Source organism: Sapajus apella, unplaced genomic scaffold (genome assembly GCF_009761245.1).
Source record: "Sapajus apella isolate SASKATOON/1434 unplaced genomic scaffold, GSC_monkey_1.0 scaffold22, whole genome shotgun sequence".
NCBI classification, from domain to species: Eukaryota; Metazoa; Chordata; class Mammalia; order Primates; family Cebidae; genus Sapajus; species Sapajus apella.
Genome location: NW_022436962.1, coordinates 10,596,689 through 10,618,239, shown reverse-complemented (window position 1 = coordinate 10,618,239; position 21,551 = coordinate 10,596,689). Strand labels below are relative to the sequence as shown.

At 38.5% G+C, this 21,551-nt stretch overlaps 1 protein-coding gene and 1 non-coding gene across 3 annotated transcripts; both read left to right on the top strand.

Moving 5' to 3' along the window:
* Positions 1 to 95: 95 nt before the first annotated feature.
* On the top strand, positions 96 to 6,490 carry YOD1 (YOD1 deubiquitinase). Of its 2 annotated transcripts, XM_032289060.1 has the most exons (3): positions 96 to 146; positions 1,487 to 1,646; positions 2,618 to 6,490. In XM_032289060.1, exons 1-3 carry the CDS (start codon positions 96 to 98, stop codon positions 3,319 to 3,321), a joined length of 915 nt encoding a protein of 304 aa, XP_032144951.1. In that variant the 3' UTR covers positions 3,322 to 6,490. The 2 variants fall into 2 exon arrangements, with proteins under 2 accessions (XP_032144951.1, XP_032144950.1); XM_032289059.1 differs by lacking the exon at positions 96 to 146 and having other exon boundaries at positions 1,130 to 1,646.
* A 6,230-nt stretch (positions 6,491 to 12,720) lies between these two features.
* LOC116559102 lies at positions 12,721 to 12,822 on the top strand. The gene has a single exon (XR_004272303.1). It is a non-coding gene; the product is annotated as a small nucleolar RNA U13 (small nucleolar RNA).
* The last annotated feature ends 8,729 nt before the right edge of the window (positions 12,823 to 21,551 follow it).

Sequence of the window (21,551 nt, the reverse complement as noted above, 5' to 3'; positions counted from 1 at the left end):
ACCCAGGCTGTATCATCTGTGGTGGTCGTCCTGAAGAACGAAGGAGGAAAATTGCACCAGAAAAAAAAAAAATGAGTCATTAGAGGTGTGAAAAGATGGAAAGATTACATATAATTTATTCAGAAGCGAAGTCTTTTACAGTGGAGGTGAGTTTGCACATTCCACGTGAACTACACGTTTCATAGTTGCCCCAGCAGGCCCGTCTGATGCTTGACAAGCCCACTCTAGGCAGGTGGTACTTGCTGTCTGGATCCCGGCTGGATAAAGAACAATGAGTATGGATTTCTTGGAAAAGACAAATATAAATTCAGGGATGTCTTTATTCCTCCTTCGCCTAGGAATTAAATTCATTCTTCCTAAAGTTCAAATAGTTATCTCCTCTTTGAGGCTTTTACAACTCCCAGAGCGCTCTAGTTGCCTTCTCTGTGTCTGTACAACTCTGTCTTTATTCATTCAGCAAGTATTTGTTGAACACTTATTATTTATGAGGCACAGTCCTGGGTTCTAGGCATACATGGTTGAAAAGGTACACGTAATCTAGCATTATCACGTTGCTTTGAAATTCAGTGGCTGTGTGTCTCACACTCCACCCTCTCTCTCAACCGCAATGAATACTTGTTACACTGAAGGCAGGAATGAAGTCTTCATATTTGTATGCCCAGGAACTGAACTGGAATCTGATGACACTTGTTTCATGACTCCTCCTTACACTGCCACCACCTGAATGAGGCAACTGTCCTGGGCCCAGATGCTGACCTCATACTGTGCTTTCTGATGTGGCAAATAGACGTTTTCAAGCACAGTCTCAGGGAGGTGGAAAGGCCAGTCCTTTGGCCCCTGAAACTCCAATGAGTCAATGTTTCATGCAGCCACGATTCTAGTCACAAGTATGATTGTTTTTGACTGGTCCTTTGACTCACTGACCATTCCTGGCATTCATTCGCGTTGTGAACTATGATTCTGTTTCTCCTGGTGTAGTCTGGGTGTAGTGTGGAAGACCCGATTTAATAATTTCCGACCTCATTAAGTGCAAGGTCACATTCCAATCTCCACGGCTTCATTCAGGAACTCCTTCCCCCGCCCTCTTCTTTGAGCATATATGCTACCCACGCGGAGGGCACCTCACTCGCTCTACAGGTAGCAAGGCCCGTTGTCCTTTAGGAATACGGAGGTTTACATCTTCGTTCTGAGGGTGGGGAAAATAATTGTTATCACTTTAAAAGTGTTCGCGCTTGCTAAGGTGCTAAGGCAGAAACCGCGCCCGAAGCGTCGCGAGAACTGTAACCACCATCAACTTCTCGCGATGTTTGGCCCCGCTAAAGGTCGCCATTTTGGAGTCCACCCGGCGCCTGGTTGTCCCGGCGGCATCTCTCAACCTGCTGCCGGGACCAAAGCTGGCCCCGCGGGTGTCTGGCCTGTGGGCAGTTGGACCGACACGATGTGGCGGCTCCGCTGCAAGGCCAAGGACGGCACCCATGTTTTGCAGGGGCTGTCCAACCGGACCCGGGTGCGGGAACTCCAGGGCCAAATTGCCGCCATCACCGGGATCGCCCCCGGCGGTCAGCGAATCCTAGTCGGATACCCTCCCGAGTGCCTGGATCTCAGCAATGGGGATACCATTCTGGAGGACTTGCCCATCCAATCTGGTAAGAAATCAGGGCAGGGACCAGGGAAAGTCCCGGGAGGACGGAGAGGGGCGTGAGAGAGAATAGAAAGCCAGTTACTGTGGCTGTGGGTCAACTGGGGCTTTGAGACCAGGGGTGAGGATAGATCAAAGAACAGAGAACTCTGACGGAAGCCGGGGCAAGTTTCTAGCAACTCCTGTTCTTTACACAGGCTTGAAAAGCAACCCACAGCCTTGAAGTCCCCTTTCCCCAATCCGCTTTCTGGTCGGCTTTGAAACTATCTCATTTTGTTTTCCCTCGGCGTTCACAAAAATAAAAAGAAGTAGGGCCTATTTTCCCTGTCCTTATTTATGTCTCTTTTTCCCTATATCATCGATCAGGTCTCAAGGGTGCAGGATATTTTTTTTCTTGGTTCATTTTTGGAGTCGCCTTCATAGATACTTCGTTTGACAGGCATACTCATTTTAGAGTTAGCTTTTAAACACCCACTGAAAGCCCTTTCAAGTTCTAACCAGGAGCAGTTTATTTCTGTGCCATATTAAAACTTGAACATCAGTGTTGATAATTAAAAGCTTTCAGCTGCTGTATCAAGGACGCTGTAAACACTCAATAGAGTAGATACGTTTCCGGAGAAGGAGAACCCCCTAGCGGCCTACTCTGTAGTGAGCACCTTCTGTAAGATACTGTATAGGGAAATGAAATTTTGTTTTTGAATATATCTTTTTAAGTAAGCCTCAAGTTGTATACCCCAGGCCCCTTGACTAAATTGGGATACAACCCGAAGTGTTTTTTGTTCTTTTTTCATCTTTATGAAAATTCAGTGAACAAAAATTGTTACTGGTCACTTATTTGCAAAGCTGTATTCTTCTTAGTAACCCCAGTTTATGCTTTAACTCCTTCAATTTGTAATTTACAGACTTGGCTAGTGAACACTCAGTTTCGTCTGTAATTTCTCTGCAGTTCTGGATTCTTCTTTTTTTTTTTTTTAACAGGTGACATGCTGATCGTTGAAGAAGACCAAACCAGGCCCAAAAATTCACCTTCACTTACTAAACATGGTGCTTCTAGTTACGTCAGGGAAACTTTGCCTGTGCTTGCCAGAACCGTGGTCCCAGCAGACAACTCTTGCCTCTTCACCAGTGTGTACTATGTCGTTGAAGGAGGAGTCTTGAATCCAGGTTGTGCCCCTGAGATGAGACGCCTCATAGCACAAATTGTAGCAAGTGACCCAGACTTCTATAGTGAGGCAATACTGGGAAAAACAAATCAAGAGTACTGTGACTGGATCAAAAGGGATGACACTTGGGGAGGAGCAATAGAGATATCAATTTTGTCCAAGTTTTACCAATGTGAAATATGTGTAGTGGATACACAGACAGTAAGAATTGATCGTTTTGGGGAAGATGCAGGATATACCAAAAGGGTTCTGCTTATTTATGATGGCATCCACTATGATCCACTTCAGCGAAACTTCCCTGATCCAGACACACCTCCTCTGACCATTTTCTCCTCTAATGATGATATTGTTCTTGTACAAGCACTGGAATTAGCAGATGAAGCTAGAAAAAGGAGACAGTTTACTGATGTCAACCGCTTCACCCTGAGATGCATGGTATGTCAGAAAGGATTAACTGGACAAGCAGAAGCAAGGGAACATGCTAAGGAGACAGGCCATACCAACTTTGGAGAAGTGTGATCTATACCTGAATGAGGGTTGAAGCCTACTACCTCACAGATCCAGAAGGCTCTGGCTTTTCCAATAAGCTATTGTAACCCTAAAGAACAAAAGGACACAATGCTTGAACCATCCTTTTAACTTAACACCACTAAGACACTGAAATTCCTTGTTAGGATTAAAATTAGTGTGCAAGTTTACAGATGTGTGTCTACAGTGGTAGACTGTACATACATGCCTCTTTCTGCTGGAGTGACAGAGGTGATCATTGCTGCCTACTGACACTGACCTGAAGATTGAGATTTAGTATTATAAACTAGCACCCAGCAGCTTTACCTTTTAGAAGAAAACATCACATTTTGGGTAATGTGGAAGGCCTGCGAGGCCACTGGACATTTACCACAGTGTCTCCAGTAACTGAGTCCTTTTAAAAACTCTGAATGAGTTAAGTTTCTAAATTATGAATTGATTCATCAAATGAAGATACTCAGAATTGTCCAAACTGATTTTATATTGCAATTTGGTAGACTTTATAAATGTGTGCTTAACCACTGATAAGTACATCACAAGCAATTTTTACAGGGATGAGTTTCATCCTTAAGAATGTTATCACAAAACAGGAACTGATTGTGCCCTGTTTAAGATATCTAGTGTATAAAAAGTAGAATGTATGAGGGAAAAGGTGCCTGAGCAGCTTACTGAAGCTTTAAAAGACCGTTGGCCTCGTGTTTTAATGCAATTCTTGTATTGGTTTTTGTCACATTGGATAACATTTTAAAGTTAAGCAGGTATTTTTTTAATTGAAATTCCTTGAAATTTGAGTGCTCAGGTTTTCCTTCATTTGCATAACGATTTGTCTGGAGGGATTTAGTTTTCTTAGCTTTTTGTTAAGAGCACTTTATCCAAAAATTTTTTTTCAACTAAAGTAATAATGCTCTGCTTTGGGTTGGTTTTTGTAAGATTTTTTCGCATACCTAAACAGTGTTTGTTTTTATGCTGGCTTTATCCCTCCACTAATGTTATGTTAAGTAATTCCACATTTCTGCAAATTAGCACTTTGCTTATCTGCAATCTTTTACTTTGATTTTTAAAGTAATTGGAGTAATGCTGTTGAATGAATTTGTTTCACTTCCAAAATAGGAAAATTTTTAAATCCTTGCCTTATGCAGCTTTCTCAGAATTCTGCTTCTTCCTAATACTAGATGTGTAGCCATTTGCTTGGTGGACTAATCCGCAAGGCACACCCTCTAAAACTTAGCTTCACTACAAGATCTTCCAGATAAAGTTTTCTACCTCTTTTCTTAATTATTCTGATCAGGGATGCTAAATTATAACATGTATTATCTCACATAATGTGAAGAGGCTTAATGTTGTGAAGTTTTGTTGTTTTGGTCTTATTTTTTATTAAGTATCTCAGAGTATCAATGGTATACTTTAAAGCACTTAGTTCTTTTTCAGCATATCTTCCTAGCAAACGTTTTTAAATTGACCTTTACTTTTAGCACTTCACTTGGTGAAGGTGGCCATATGAAATTAAGGAACATTTGAACAATATAGGAAAAAGTACTTTTAAGGAACAATTCACAAAATATGTTTGAAATCATCAGATGACATTTTTTGAATACCTTTTGTGTGCATAGTTATTTTAGACAGTATAAGCTATTATGGTTAGTATAACTTAAAAGTGTTTAGTTTTCTATTTTACTGAGCCTTAAAAATAGCACTTGTGAGCTTATGATACTTAATGTTTGGCAATCATGTTCAAATTAATACGATTGAAAATATCTGGTCTGGATAGTTTTGGTTTTGCATCTTTTTTATTTTTCCCAGAAAATACTAAATTTAAAACTGTAAAATAAGAATATACCACTAGACAACAACCATCAATTTGAGCTTTATGCATCATTACTCATAAAGCTTGCCTTCCATTACTACTTCAGGAGACAGATTTGACATTTGCTTACTGCAGCTTTAGATCTACAAGTTTATTCATGCAACAGATATTTACTGAGTAATTTATACTGTGCCAGGCATGTTTTGATATGTTCCAACATAAATTTCCGTCACTTTAAAATTCAGTATATATTGTCTATAGTGGGTAAATTTAACAAATGAAAAGGAATAGAACACTGATATTTTGCAGAATTAAACCCCTTCATTGTAAGTGCTTTGTTTACATATTAAGTGTCAAGTATTTATTCAGGAGACCTTATTTCATTCTTTTTTATCTGTTACCGAGGTTGTCCGTTTACCAGTTGGACACTGATACTAAGTCAAATTCCTTTCAAAAATGACTCTAATCATCTGCTGAAATTCAGCACTAGTACTTTGGTGTTATGATCATGGAAAATTCAAGATGAAGGTTTATTTGCAGGCCATGTGATTGAATTATTGAGGATTAAAAACCTAAACCTTTGCTCATTCTAAACTCAAGCTTGTAAGCCTCAGAATTTGCGTTTTTTTAAACTGCTTATTAAACTCTTGAAATTATTAATGGGAGTAAATTCTCATCTTGGGAATTTTGAAAATCTCTGGACTTAAAACTTTCAGGAAGATTAAATGTCTTAAGTTTTGTACTAGAGCAGAATGAAATTATTCTTCCTGTTCATTCAGTGTTTGCCTGCCATACAGGAATTTTTTTTTTTTTTTTAATGAGGACAGTTTACATTAGTGACAAAGTGAATAAAGACCTCACTTTCTTACTCCACCTTTCTGTTACTCTTCTTTGGATTAAACGTCAGGTGTAGTGCTTTGAAGATTCACTCCTGCCCGAAGTGATTTCAGAAGCTAAAATTGATATCCCTGGAAATTTTGCAATGTGTTAACCAAGTGAAGACATTAGTGTGTTACATCTTTTGCTAATGGTTCATGGTTGATTTCTTAATTGTTTTCCATGAAATTAGCATAGTCAAGTGATGCTGTTGAAGCTTGACTGCTGGTCAGTTTGACCCTGTTATTAACAACTAATGTAGTCATGCCACTTGATTATTCCATGAAGTCCCAGCAAAAGAATAATCAGGAATTAACTAACATTATGTTATCTACCTATCTAATTTGTCTGTGTCCCTAAATGCCCATGTATAACTTGCTTCTCTAGTTTATTCCTTTGTAGGGATTAAAATGTGAGTGTTGCAAGTTGCCCTAGCTAAACATGGTTTTCTTATGTCTTTTTGGAAAAAAAAAAAAAAAATGCAATGGGAAGTATGCAAGATTAAACAACAGAGCAATTTTTTTTTTTTTGACAAATCAGGTGGCCTTCCTAAACATGTTAAGAATTATGTTCTTTCATGTGTCAAGACACATTTATTTTGTTTGCAGCACTTTAAAAAAATGAAATAAAAGTTTACATGTTGGCCCTCTAGGGATCTAATTAAGGACATTAAAGTACGATTCTTGACCTACTAACCATCAGCTCTTCTTAATCAGACACTGCCATCAGTGTATAGTGTATCTAATGGCACTACATTCTGGTGTTTTGGTAACAGTAAAACTCAATTTCAGTAACTATTAGGAGCACAGTCTGTGCCCTAGCATTAAAAATGTTACTTATTATAATGTGAATATCTTGTATTATTCATTGTACAATGCAGTATTCAAATTTGTCCTTGTAGTGCAAAGATGACTGATAATTTCTAAAAGATTAGATCCTTAAAACTTGTTTGTTTCCTAGCAGACTTAGTTTAAGGAAGCTGATTTTTGAGTCAGAGGCCTTAAAAGTGTCATATACAAGTGACATCATTTTAAGTCCAAAGTGAAACGCTTGATTTGAATAAGCTAGTTTATTAACTGAAGATGTTTTCTTATGAAGTGTTATAATTTATATTTCAGCACATTTTATTCAGCTTAAAAATATAAAATGTTTCTGGTTGTGAGAGAGTGTTTATTTTTCTCAGAATTAGCATTTTGCTTACAGTCCTTTGAATATTTGACTTAGAATTATTGATGTTGAATTGTAGGGTGCTGATTTAAGTCCTGATTCATACACATTTAAAGGAGGTTGGTAAGCCCCTCATGGTATTTTAGAGTGAAGGGAGGAAAGGGCCAAGAGGATAAGGTAGCACTGAAAATGAAGAGATTGTCAAATCAGATGCATTCCTAGTCATGAATTATGCTTTTCCAAACATTTTTAAAGCAATGCCTTTGTGTCAACTCAACCCTTCTTCCGCATTTCTTGGCATAGAATGTAGCATGGCCATAGGTGAAAAAGCTTGTCATTAAAGTGTGAAACCATTAATTATAAGCAATTTGCCATAATGCCCTTTTATACTTAGGTTTTAAAAATTACTAACCAAGTTTAGGAATAGTGAGAATATAATTTGATTAAGTTGTAGGTAAACAGAAAGGATAATCTTAGGCTCAGAATTTCTGCTATACATGAGACTGACTTTATAAACTGGTATAGGCTATGTAGTGTAGCCCATAAGTTACTTAAAGGACGAGGGGACCTAATTTTGTCAGCTTTCCAGTCACGTTGGTGCCATTCAGGACTCAAGCTGTTTACAGGAAATATGTACTTAGCAAAGTAGTATTTTTCCTTGAAAAAATTTGAATTCGGCTTAAATACAGAATAAATATGGATAGCTTGTGAAAAGGATTAGAGAATAATATTCCTGTAGTTTCTGTATTAATGCAGTAGAGACAGAGGTTCCTGATGCAAAAAGAAAGCCACAAATAAAGACTGTCAAATTAGAACTTTAGAATATGACTTGAAAAATTAGTAGGGATGAGCAAAACAGCATTAAAAATATTTTTCTTATTGAAGATGGACAGTGTTTTCTTGTTTTAAAATGTTTTGCCTATTTGCCAGCATTTTTTAACGTTAATGCACTGCTGCTACCTGGAAGATGTCTAATTTCATTTTCTACAATTACGTGATTTTGCCATTGTCATTAAGATGCATTGATTTTATTTATGAGGTGTATGATTTTAAATATCTAAATGCTGTATTAAGTGACTTGTTTCAAAAGAATAAATGAAGTGAAAACGTTGTTTGAGTATATTTTGGGATCCGGGCAGAGGGCCAGTGAACAGCTATTTTACTCAAGTTGCATATTTGTTATCAAAAGCTGTTAGACTGCATCTTTGACTAAGGTACCAAAATCTACCAAATATCACCCTTTAGGTGGACTCAAAGAATGAGATAGGAGAAACTAAGGTACTTCTCCTTAACACCAAAAGGCATGCAAAATTCCCATTCATTAACTAAAATTTTTTTCTAAATCAGATCCTGCAGGTTGTAATTCAATGTTTGTTGCTGACAAATTGTCAATGTGGAAAGGCTTAATATTTCTTTTATAATAGACTGCAGTCTTTGTGAACTTAGATGAACTTAGTGAACTTTGTGAACTTAGTCTTTTATAATAGACTGCAGTCTTTGTGAACTTGAAAACAATACATTTAAACATGTATTTGAAGCAACACTGGGGCTATTAGAATTGGCCAGAGTTAGGTCCCCTAACTAAACTGAACTACTTACCCATTCTTTCTCATTGAAAGCTTACAAATTATGTAGGTGGAACTGTAATAACATCAATTTGTACAGCAGCATAAAATACATCTCTGGGGGTCAGTATACATCCAACATAAGAATAAGCCAAGCCAAACTTCAGATCACAAGGGTCATAACCGTGTGAGTCGTGTGATGGTAGCTTATTGAATAATTAATTGTGCCCATAAAGCAATGCTTCTCAAAGTTATCACATTACCTGGAAACTTGTTAGAAATGCAAATGTTCAGAAGGAAATCAGAAATTGATGAGACCCAACAATCAATAAGCCCACCAGGCGATTCTAATGCATGATTAAAAAAAAAAAAAGCTTGGGAATCATGACCATCACCATGGTTGTTCAAATGAACCATTAATCACTTGGGAGAGATCTCTGAGGGTTTATACCAGTTTTGTGTCCTTAGCTTCACATGCGATTCATTGTCATTCACTACTTAACGATAGTTATTAAATTTATAGATAATGTAAATCCAGAGAAGACTGGTAGAACAATGAATGACAATTCAAAAATCTCAACAAGCTGAAAAATCCTAACATTGAATATTCCTAAATATGAAGTCCTGGCCTTGAATTCTAAATCCATTATGTGAGTCCAGCATGGGGGAAAACCTGGCTTTATAGTTGATTTGACAAAAGGTGTAGCAATGGCACTTAATTCTAATTCTGATCCCAATAAAGTACTATGGCGTAGGCTGCAAAAATAGTGCCATCTTAATACTTGAAAGAGCAGAAAAAAAGGAAGCAGTAGTCTTAATGTTGGTCATGTTGCATTGGAGGTTTGAATGTGGGTTTTGCATGTGAAATGTGGTGAAAAACAGGTTTGATGGCCATCGTGGAGGCTGAAGAAATGAGGAAAACAAAAAGAAACAGATTGACATGGTAGCTAACTTCCAATTTTGGGAAATGTATAAAAGATGAATTAGATTTATTCTCTGAGGCCCTAGAGGAAAGAACTCAGACTAAAAAAGGATGAATGTTGTTGCAAAGTAAAATTACATTAAAAACCTAACAAGAATGAAAAGGGATACCATAATATCAAAAAAAAATAAGTAATGGAGGTGTTCTTTTGCATTATGAGAAACAGTGATAAAAGTCATTAGGTCCCTGCCATCTTAAAAAAAAAAAAAAAAATCTGTCTTACAGATGCTGGAGAGGATGTGAGAAATAGGAATGCTTTTACATTGTTGGTGGGAGTGTAAATTAGTTCAACCATTGTGGAAGATAGTGTGGCAATTCCTCAAGGATCTAAAACCAGAAATACCATTTGACCCAGTAATCTCATTACTGGGTATATACTCAAAGGATTATAAATCATTCAACTATAAAGACACATGCACATGTTTGTTTACTGCAGCACTGTTTGCAACAGCAAAGACCTGGAACCAACCCAAATGCCCATCAATGTTAGATTGGATAAAGAAAATGTGGCACGTATACACCATGGAATACTGTGCAGCCATAAAAAATGAATGAGTTCATGTCCTTTGCGGGGACATGGATGAAACTGGAAACCATCATTCTCAGCAAACTAACACAGAAACAGAAAACCAAACGTCGAATGTTCTCATAAGTGGGAGTTGAACAATGGGAACATATGGGCACAGGGAGGGGAACATCACACACCGGGGCCTGTCGGGGGCTGGGGGGCATGGGGAAGGATAGCTTGTGGATAAATACCTGATGTAGATGACGGGGTGATGGATGCAGCAAACCACCATGACACATTTATACCTATGTAACAAACCTGCACATTCTGCAGATTTATCCCAGAGCTTAAAGTATAATAAAAAAAATGTTTTAAATGCTAGTTATATGATAACTACAAAAAGAAAAATGTAGTATTTCTGTCCTCTTTGCCATCCAATTAAAGCTTGAAAAACTAAGGCTTGTGCTCTTAGTTATGCGGCGAAGGCTGCAAAGCAGCACTTACATATTTGGCAAAGTGTATATACTTATTGCATGAGTAAGTATCTATGCTTATCTTATATCTCTATGCCTGAATGAGACATTCAAGAATGGAAAAGCAGGCATTTCAAATACATTTTCTATTTTGTTCTGACTTGGGTTGTCTTTGTCTCTATTTTGTTTATAAATCTTGAGGATATTTACCAGATGAAAACAAGGCGCAAATGTATTTCCCTAAACTCATTGAAACTTTTATGATTTCCTCATTTGTGTTTTAAAATTCAAGAATTTCTAAGAAACTATTAATAGCTCTCAGAGAATGAATAGTCTTCTCTTTCTTTGCTTTACTAGCTGCCACTCTTAACTTCTCTGCCCTCTTGACCTCCTAGAATTCCTACCTTACGCAAAGTGGAGTTTTCTGATCTGATTCCCATGGCATTTCTCTGTATTCAATTGGAGGACTTCATTAGTGAATCTTAAGGTATTGGACCACATGTCATAATGACTTGGCCATGTTCCAAAACCCTAAAGATGATTCTCTTGAATCATTGCAGTAAGCTAAAAAACTATTAATCTGGAGTTGTTTGGAGTTGCTGCTGACTCAGGAGTCTGGTTTGAAATCCATACCAAAGTTAAGTAGAAAATATAGACAAAATTATTCCTGATAACCCTTACCTCTCTCATAGAGTGTACAGACATCACCATAACTTTGTAAGCCCCACACCAGTGATGGAAGAGTTCATGCCCACTCATGTGGTGCCTGCCACTCTCTGAGGTTCAACCTGCAGTGAGTGTGGTTCACTAGAGCACATCCATTGGTGGACCCTGGACTCCAATCCCTGTACCTCTTGTTCTGTTAAGCTGTCAGAAACACCATTCGACCTCTCAGCATCTCAGCCACCCATTCTGGAAAATGATGTCTCCAGAGGAAAAGTGGCTGGCCTCAAATGTTGGACACAACACACCAGACCTCTGTACTCACCTTGATCAAGGCCTGTGTTGTTAGTGCCTACCAAATTCTTCAATATCTTTTTGGCTCTCCACTGCAAACAGCAGGAGAGTTTGTCCGAATTACCTAGTCCAGCATCCCTGGAAGTGGAAGTCCTTAGCAGCACCTTTCCTATGATAATCAAGAAACCACTACCATAAAATCTTTTTTTTTTTTTAAAGATGTACTCTTGGAAATATCAGGTATGAAACAAATGATGTAATAATTTTTCTGTCAACAATGGAGGGAAGAAGAGGTTAGTAAGAATTTGTCAGGGTTTATTTAGAACTGTCCAATAGGAAAAGGCACTTTATCAAGTAACCATGAATATTTTTCTAACACAGTTCATTTCCATTCTGTTGGATATTTACATTGAATTAAATAGAAATATCATTTCTTATGGAATAAGAATCAATTTTTAGAGTCTATTATGTAGGAAATTTCACAAAATTACTCTTTCTACTTATGGACAAAATTTTATAGTTATTAGAATTCCAAACTTTCTTCCACTATGACTTAACTGTTTTGTATTGGGGTTGATAAATCTTTCTCCAACAAATTGTATTGAATTGAATTACTTCTCCCAGAGCTTTAATATTATGGAATTAATTGATCAAATTGAGTTTTTCAACCTACAAAACTAAGGAGCAGATTTTGCATTATGTTGACATACTGCCAAAGTTACCCTCTTTACCACATCCTTTCACATCCAAAGATATAGCCTTGTTTTTCTTACTCTTACAACAAAGACCAAGAAAATGACCTTGAATTTGGCTTGAAACAGCTAAACTAATAATTTATCTGTGAAGATTGTTAAATGGTTTAACAAATCCTTATTGAGCTTTTACTTATTGCAAAATATGGTGTCAAATACCTCAAGATTGCAACAATATTAATTCAGTTAATAAACATTTTTGAATGCTAATGTCATACCAGGAACTTCCCTAGGTGGTGGGTATACTTTGAAGGGAAAAAAAAACAAAACAACACTTTGAAGAAATAAAAATACAAGTGCTATGAGATCCTTTTGCAGTTCATAAGTGTGATGGTCGGGGTGTTGCCCTCATGTGTGTGTTGTGATGACTGAGCCTTGTTATGACATCAGCACATTACCTGGCTGATGTCAAAAATAAATACAGATGCTATGAAAAGAATAATTGGATTGGAAAATTGGATTAAAATTGATGAACCTGGGAAACACTTTGAGAAGGTGACATTTAAGCTGAAATCTGAAGCATGAATAAGAACTAATCAGTTGAAAAATAAAAATAGAGAGTATAGCATTTGCAAACATGATGTTGCAGGAGGAAATGAAATATTTTTCAGACTAGTCTGGTCATAGTATGATAAACAGGGGAAGGGGACATGAGATAAAGTATTAGAAGCAGACAAGGATCCAAATTTGCGGCATCTATAAGCGATATTAAGCATTTACTCTAATTCATATTTATCAGGTTTTATTTGCTTATTTTATATTTGTGCCCATAATTCATTTATAAACTCCATGAGGGCAGGGACTAGCTGTGTCTTTCATTATTGTTGTATTCCCAACACCTAATAAGGGGCTGGATATATAGTAGACATTCAATATATAGTTGAATGAGTAAACATGTGAATGAATGAAGTCAACGAAATTTATTCCTGTAAAGGAATAAAGTTATCCTAAGATCATTGGGAGGATAGTCAAGCATTTTAAGGAAGACATCAGAGTGATGTTCCTCGAATTTTACTTTAACTGCCCTGTGGAGAAGAGATTGAAGAGGTGAGAGTGGAAGTGGAGGACCAGTGAGAAGGAGGCTACTACAGTAACATATGGAAGTGATAGTAAGCGTTATCATAGTTAGCATTTATTGAGTGCTTACAGTATTCTCACCATTCCTCATGTATTATCCATGTAATCTTCACGATAACTCTATAAGTTATGTGCTATTAGTATCATCTCTATTTTACAGATATGGTTACTGAGAATTATAAAGTTTAAACTGCCTCGAGGACAAAGAGCTAATAAGTGAAGGATGGCTTGGGCCAGGTAGATGTCAAGAGAAGAGGATAGATGTAAAATATAATTTGGAGATAGGATCTCCAAGAGTTGGTGATGGGGAATAACATTTACCACATCAACTGGTCGGAAAAAGTGACGTTTACTGATTCATGGAAGATGAAGGGGGAAAGTATTTGGAGAGAATAGAGAAAAAACGGTTAAGACATGTTAAGTTTGAGATGTTCGTGAATCATATGAAAGCAGAGATCATGTAGGTATCTATAGGTATGAAGTTCAAAAGATGTATCTAAAGACAAAGATCTAAATTTTGGATTCATTGACCTATAGATAAAAAATATGTGAATGGAAGAGAGCAAATAGAGAGAGTATATATAGGGAGAAAGACTCAGAACCAAACTGCAAGTAACTCCCAACATTTAGGAGCCAGGTAACGGATAAAGAACCAGCATTTAGAAGTCAGTTGAAGAAAGAGCCACCAAGGATAACTGAGGGTTCAGGAGAGGTTAAAGAAGCAAGAGAATTTTATGTCATGAAATTCAAGAGAAAATAGTTTTTTTAAGAAGCTGAAAGTGGCCAGCTGTGTTGGATGTTACGGAAAAATCAAGTTGGGGGCCACACATGGTGGCCCATGCCTGTAACCCCAGCACTTTGGGAGGCCAAGGCGGGCAGATCACCTGAGCTCAGACGTTCAAGACCAGCCTGACCTACATGGAGAAACACTGTTTCTACTAAAAAAATACAAAATTAGCTGGGCCTGATGGTGCATGCCTGTAAATTCAGCTACTCCAGAGGCTGAAGCAGAAGAACCACTTGAACCTGGGAGGCAGAGATTTCAGTGAACCAAGATTGCACCATTGCACTTCAGCCTGGGCAACAAGAGCAAAACTCCATTTCAAAAAAGAAGAAGAAGAAGAAGAAGAAGAAGAAAGAAATGGCAAGTTAGAGAAGAATTCAAAGAGTCTATAGGATTTGGCAAACTGGAGTTCGTTGATGACCTTAGCACAAGCTGTTTTACAGGAGTCATGCAGAAAGTAATCAGATGGAAATGAGTCAAAGAGTAAATAGGGATGTCAAAGAGTAAATAGGGTTAAAGATAACAAGTTGAACATATTCACTAACCTCTACTCTCCCAAAATTTCAATAAAATGATAGTCATGGAATTACGCTCAAGACAAAAAGATAGAGGGGTAAAATGAAATTTCAGAAGTTAGCGAGCTGCTAACTTTCAAGTAAGTTACGTTAGTTAACAAGCAGTCAGATGTGTGGTAACTGACAGCAGATTTTTAAAAAGCTGATGGGAATTATTTTAGGAGAAAGGTCAAAATGATGATACAGGAGAGAAGGTTGCAGGGACAGAGTTGGTGGGATGAGATTCAGAGCACACAGGGATGATGGGGTTTTATAGGAAAACCATTTTCTTTTTTGTACCAAAAGGGAAGAAGAAGAAAATGGGTGCAAAGGAAAATAAGTTTGCAAATTTGGGAATGGGAATGTGGCATTCCTGACTCTTGACTGCTGAAGCTTTCAAAATTGGTGACAAAGTTGTTATATGAAAATAGAGTGAAAGAGAGGTGGACAGTTTACGGAGAGAGAAAGAGGGGTCTCAGAAAAAGGGAAATCCAACTGCCTAGAGAAAAGTGGCAATTGCCTGCAGAATAGAGTACACACTTGAGGTTGCTACGCATGAATTTACAGTGGTACCAATCTGCCAGTTATCATCATCATCTGCATCAACAACAAACCTCAAACATCAACATAAAGATGTTAGTGACACAAAGGAATCCAGCAACACCAAATAAAAAGCAAGAGCAGGAAATGCTGACAGGTGGAGTCAACCATTAAAGATGACATTTCGGGGAACCAAGACACCAGCAGGTAGGAGACAAGTGGTTGCAGTCTATTTGGTCTGCCTTGCTTAGAGCTGTTGCCATGTGATATAGTGTGGACGTTCCATCCCCTCCAAGTCTCATGTTGAAATATGACTTCCAGAGTTGGAGGTGGGCCTAGTGGGAGGCTTTTGGGTCATGGAGGCAGATCCCTCATGAATGTGTTGGTGCTGTCCTTTTGGTAATTGGTAAGCTCTAAATTCTCACATGAGATCATGCCCAGCCAAACCTCTATTCTGTATAAATTACTAGGTCTCAGGTATTCCATTATAGCAATGCAAACAGACTAACACACTATGTGGTAAGTGTATGTTCCGTGGCCTTGTCTACTGTTAATGAGTCATTATAGCAAATAAAAGAATATTAATAAATGTATAGTGAGTATGCATGTTAGCACCTCCTTCCTCTCCCACCATGTGACACTGCCTGCTCTTCCTTTGCCTTCTGTTATAATTGTAAGCTTCCTGAGACTCTCACCAGAAGCTTAGCAGAGGCTGGCACCATGCTTGTACAGCCTGCAGAACCATGAGCCAAACAAATCTCTTTTCTTTTTTTGTTTTTTTTTGAGACAGGGTCTTGCTCTGTCACCAAGGCTGGAGTGCAGTGGCATGATCATGACTCACTGCAGCCTTGAGCTCCCTGTCTCAAGCCATCCTTTCACCTTAGCCCCCAAGTAGCTGGCACTACAAGTGCACATCACCACGCCTGGCTAATTTTTGTATTTTTAGTAGAGACAGGGTTTTGCCATGTTGCCCAGGCTGGTCTCAAACTCCTGAGATCAAGCAATCCTCCTGCCTCGGCCATCCAAATTGCTGGGATTACAGGCATGAACCACCATGCCCAGCCAAACCTCTTTTCTTTATAAACTACTAGGTCTCAGGTATTCCTTGGTAGCAATGCAAACAGATGAATACACCATGTGGTAAGTGTGTGTTCTATGGCCCTGTCTACTATTAATGAGTCATTATAGCAAATAAAATAAAAAATATAAAATATTAATAAATGTATACTGAGTATGCATTTTATGCAAATTTAATGAAGAATATTCCAAGAAATAACTAATTTGGAAAGTTAAAAAAAAAAAGTTTTAGATTGGGAATTTCAACAAGTGATTCTGTGTAGGGCTGTAGGGAGCTACCTAGGAGATCCCACTAATTCCCCCTAGGAATCCAATAATGTTACCTGGCATTTCCATTATTTGAATATTGGCTTTAACCTATAGTTCTTTGCAAATGCTATTAATCTTGATATTTCTTATTTATCAATTTTTAGATATTCATAATAATTAGTAAAGAACATGAAGAATGTTAGGAGCATTTTATTATAAGAAATATAAGGGAAATCAATTGTCCCATCACTAGATATATGTTACATCACTGCAGCGTGAAGCATCATCAGCTCAGGGCCTTCATAGGGCATCTCAGATTCATAGACATATTCATGACACCAAAAGGTCAAAAGCCTCTGAAAACAAGCCTGATGAGCCAATGCCCATTACTTCTAAGAACAATGCAGAGTTTAACAGCATGTCAAAGGACAAGATTCAGGAAAAAGCAATACATAAAATTGTAGCAGTAGATGGATTATCTTTCAACATGATCATGAAGAATAAATTTTTTAGGACAAGTTTCTTAAGGAGTTCAGTTGCCAAGGAGTTTATCCGCAGTTTTGACATTAATATATAACTATTAAATAGAAGAGAAGAGTAATACATAGAAAAAAATTGGTGCCTTTTATGAATCCAAATTTACAGGGAGAGAATGAGGACAGTTATATCCTCGTGGGTTGAACATACAGATGTGTACATTGTGTTAAGAAACTACAGTGGAGTTGTACCTAACATTCTATTCAAAAGAAGGTCGTGCTTAAGCTGAACTCTGAAGGAAGCATAATACTAAGCCAGGATGTGAAGGGTGGGAAGCGATCCAAGCAGAGTGTACCACATGCGCAAAGGCCCAGAAGCATGAAAGCACAGCAGTTTCAGAAACAGTGGATGTGGCTCTAGTCAAGAATATAAATGAAGATATGCTAGGAGAAGCATGTACCGCCAGCTCATGAGGTCTTTTTGTGTCATAACAGGGACTCCTCTGAAGCTAATCCTGAATGCCACAAAGACCCATCACAGTATTTTAAGAAGAATCACAACCCAGATGTGTGTCTGTAAAATGGAATAGGGGTAACAAGTAGGTTCTGCAGTCTCCTCCACCTCTAGTGGTCCATGATCTCACCGATAGTGAAATTCTGAACCAGAATAGGGAGGATAAAGAATCGGAAAGAGGTATGAAAGCTATCTCACAGGATGTATTCGAGAATGACTGTGAGGTATTCTCAAGCCTGGGTGAGAAGTATGGTGATGCAATTAGCTGGGATGGGATAGAGGAGGGAGGACATTTGAGGGGTATTGTGCATGGTCAGTGTGAATCCAGTTTTGAACACATTAAGATTTGGTGTTCTTGCAGAATTCGCTGATGCTAATTGGTGATCTCAGCCCTCAAACTTTAATTAGTTCTAGGAAGTAAGGGGCAGCAGAGTCCTCCACATTTCTGTGATAGGTAAACTGAAGAAACCCTGCTCTCCACAAAGAAAGGAAAAAAAGAAACTCTCTAAAACTACTTAACGATTAAGTGATTTCAAAGCTCCTTCATCCAAATTTACTTAATTACGTGCTTTAGTTCTCTTCAAATTATTTTAGTCTTAACACTAATGTCACTTTGGTGAGAACTTGGTGATCCATTTGATGTCTTAATCTGTGCTATCAGTCCCAGGTCTTACAGCCAAATTATAATTACCCTCATCTGAATTCTTCCCTAGCTGTGGTCTCTTTAAAGAAAGCTCTTGTTTTCCCAACCCCTACTTGAAAATAAAACCTTCTCTTCCCCCAGTATTTTAGAGGTCACACTCAGAGCCCCAGCACATGGTGTCATGCCCGATAACATGAACATGTTGGGTGCCAAGTGTTGCTTAAGGATGGTGACAGCATATGTTCAAAGTAACTCAATTATTTTTCCTTTGGAGAGGAAAGGAAAAAGTAGACGCTGCTAGGATGTGACTGTAGAGTGAATAAATAAGTATCATGGATGATTAGAATGGTGGTCCACAACTATTTTGCAGAGTCTATAAAGGGCATAAGAGGAAAGTTGGACCAATGACTGTGGTGTATTTCAGTTTTGAAGTGGAGTGGTGTGTGTGTGTGTGTGTGTGTGTGTGTGTGTGCACATGCATGTACACCTAGGAGGAAGAGAGGTGCCTCAGTAAGGAGGTTGCACTGAGAAAGAAAATCATAAACTAGCCACTGACAGTCAAGGAGATGACTTGACCACAATAGCTTGCAAGAATGGAGAAGGAGGGAACAGATGAGTCAGGTGAACTGGGCTGTAATTAGTCTCCACAGAGTCTGGTAATCAAACAGGCATTTACATATCAAGAGCAATGACACACATAATCCCTCAAATGATGGCCTGTATCAACCAGGAAGCCTTATTCTTTCAGGCTTTTGACTCACTTTGGAAATCCTCCCTTTTCTGTAGTCCAGGCCTCCTTTCCAATTCTCTTGAAATGTTAGAGACTTGGTACATTTCTAAGCAAAAATAAAACAAAGCAAAAACAATAAAACAATATGAATTCCAGGGAAACCATTTAAGTACGTGGAGAAGGGGAAATACAAAATTTGATTTATTTCAGCTACAGCATATGTGTGTTTGCAGGGAAGGGAGGCTCAAGGCTTGTAAGTAACTTCAACTGTGATGTTTATGCTTTATTTCCTGAACCAGGTGTTAGGTATGGCTGTGTTTGTTATGTCAGGGTATCTGAAATATTTCATAATTTACAAAAAGAAAACATTTCTGAGAAGAAAGGGAGGAAAAGAAAAATGATTTTGTCTATGTCCCTGCTTCTACCTGGTAAAAGATGGGGGTTCCTCCCAGTTATCGTAATTTTATTATAACTGAAAACTGTGTCTGTTCACAAATAAGACTGTGTCTACTATCCTCTTGGAGGTTAATTCTCTTAAGTCAATTTATTTTTTTAGCAAATGTTCAAATCACACACCTATGAAGCTGGATCGACTTCAGTGACTTCATCCATGGGTGTGACTTTGGTTGCACTGAACTGCTGATTTGGAGATGCCCTTCCTGTTTTGTTAGTATTATGACATCACATATGTTTGAATGACACACCAGGGAGAGAGGTTATAGCCCGAAGTGCTCATTCAGCTGTGATATCCATAGGCTGCTGACAGGGCACTGGGTTATCCCAGGCTTCCTCCAAGCCCCTTCCTATCTGGTGGTCCTGTACCACTTCATCTTTACCTCAGCCTCAGGATCACCATGCTTTTTATTTCCTATCCAACCATGATCATAGAAACAGAAAAGAGAAAAGCCATGTGTCATCTTGTTATAAAACATATTAATAGCTTCAAGTAGGAAATGAAATGGAAAAGGACGAATCTAATTGCTAGAGTTACACCTGCAAATTATCTGTGTATTTCATGATTCCCACTTGAGATTCTATCCAAAATAGAGAAGGATTGGCATTATGCTGATTCATGACAACCTTGATGTTTTACTGCCTGAATTAAAATCCCTGCCCTGCCTCTTCCTAGCTACATAGTCTTGAAAATGCTTTTTCTCCTGCCTCAGTCTCCTGAGTAGCTGAGACTACAGGCTTGTGTCAGCACCATGCCTGGCTGATTTTTTAATATATTTTTAGTAGAGACAGGCTTCTGCCATGTTAATTAGGCTGGTCTCAAACTCCTGACCTCAGGTGATCTGCCTGCCTCAGCATCCCAAAGTGCTGGGATTACAGGTGTGAGCCACCACACCCAGTCAAATTTTTTTTCTTTTTTTTTTTCTTTTTTTTGAGACAGAGCCTTGCTCTGTCACCAGGCTGGAGTGCAGTGGCATGATATGGGCTCACTGTAACCTCTGCCTCCTGGGTTTAAGTGATTCTCCTGCCTCAGCCTCCCGAGTAGCTGAGACTACAGGTGCGCACCACCACACCCAGCTAATTTTTCTATTTTTGTAGAGACCAGGTTTCACCATGTTGGCCAGGATGGTCTCGATTTCTTGACCTCATGATCTGCCTGCCTCAGCCTCCCAAAGTGCTGGGATTACAGGCATGAGCCATCACGCCCAGTCCAAAATGTTTTTATCATCTCAAGTGTAAATCTTGTTCCAATGAAGCAGTCACTCCCCATCTTCCTGCCCCTAGCATAGCGGTGCATTTATTTATTTTCTTTTAATTTTTAAGATGGATTCTCACTCCTGTCACACAGTCTGGAGTGGGTGACACAATCTCAGCTCACAACCTCCACCTCCCGGGTTCAAGCGATTCTCCTTCCTCAGCCTCCTGAGTAGCTGGGATTACAGGTGTGCACCACCAAGCCCTGCTTTTTTTTTTTTTTTTTTTTTTTTTTTTTTTTTTTTTTTTTTTTTTGTATTTTTAGTAGAGACTGGGTTTTGCCATGTTGGCCAAGCTGGTCCTGAACTCCTGATCTCAGGTGATCTACCCACCTTGGCCTTCCAAAGTGCTGAGATTACAGGCGTGAGCTACTGCGTCCGGCCTAGTGGTGCGCTTATTAAAATCGATGAATTTTCATGGATACATCATTGTCACTGGAGTTCATAGTTGATATTAGGGTTCACTCCTGGTGATGTGCGTCCTATGGATTTGGACAAATGTATAGATGTGTCCATCATTATAGTCTCATACAGAGCAGTTTCACTGCCTTAAAAATCCTCTGTGTTCTGCCTGTTCATCCCTGCTTCCCCCAACCCCTGGCAACCACTGATCTTTTACTGTCTTCATAGTTCAGCCTTTTTCAGAGTGCTAATCACACAGCATGCAGGCTTTTCCAATTGGCTTCTTTCACTTAGTAAATGCATTTAAAATTCCTCCCTGTCATTTCATGGCTTGAGCGCTTCCTTCCTTCCTTCCTTCCTTCCTTCCTTCCTTCCTTCCTTCCTT

Coding starts and splice junctions, on each gene's coding strand:
- YOD1 (XM_032289059.1), top strand. CDS start 1,304: ATGTTTGGCCCCGCTAAAGGTCGCCATTTTGGAGTCCACCCGGCGCCT. Junction 1,647..2,617: donor GGACTTGCCCATCCAATCTG/GTAAGAAATCAG, acceptor TTTTTTTAACAG/GTGACATGCTGATCGTTGAA.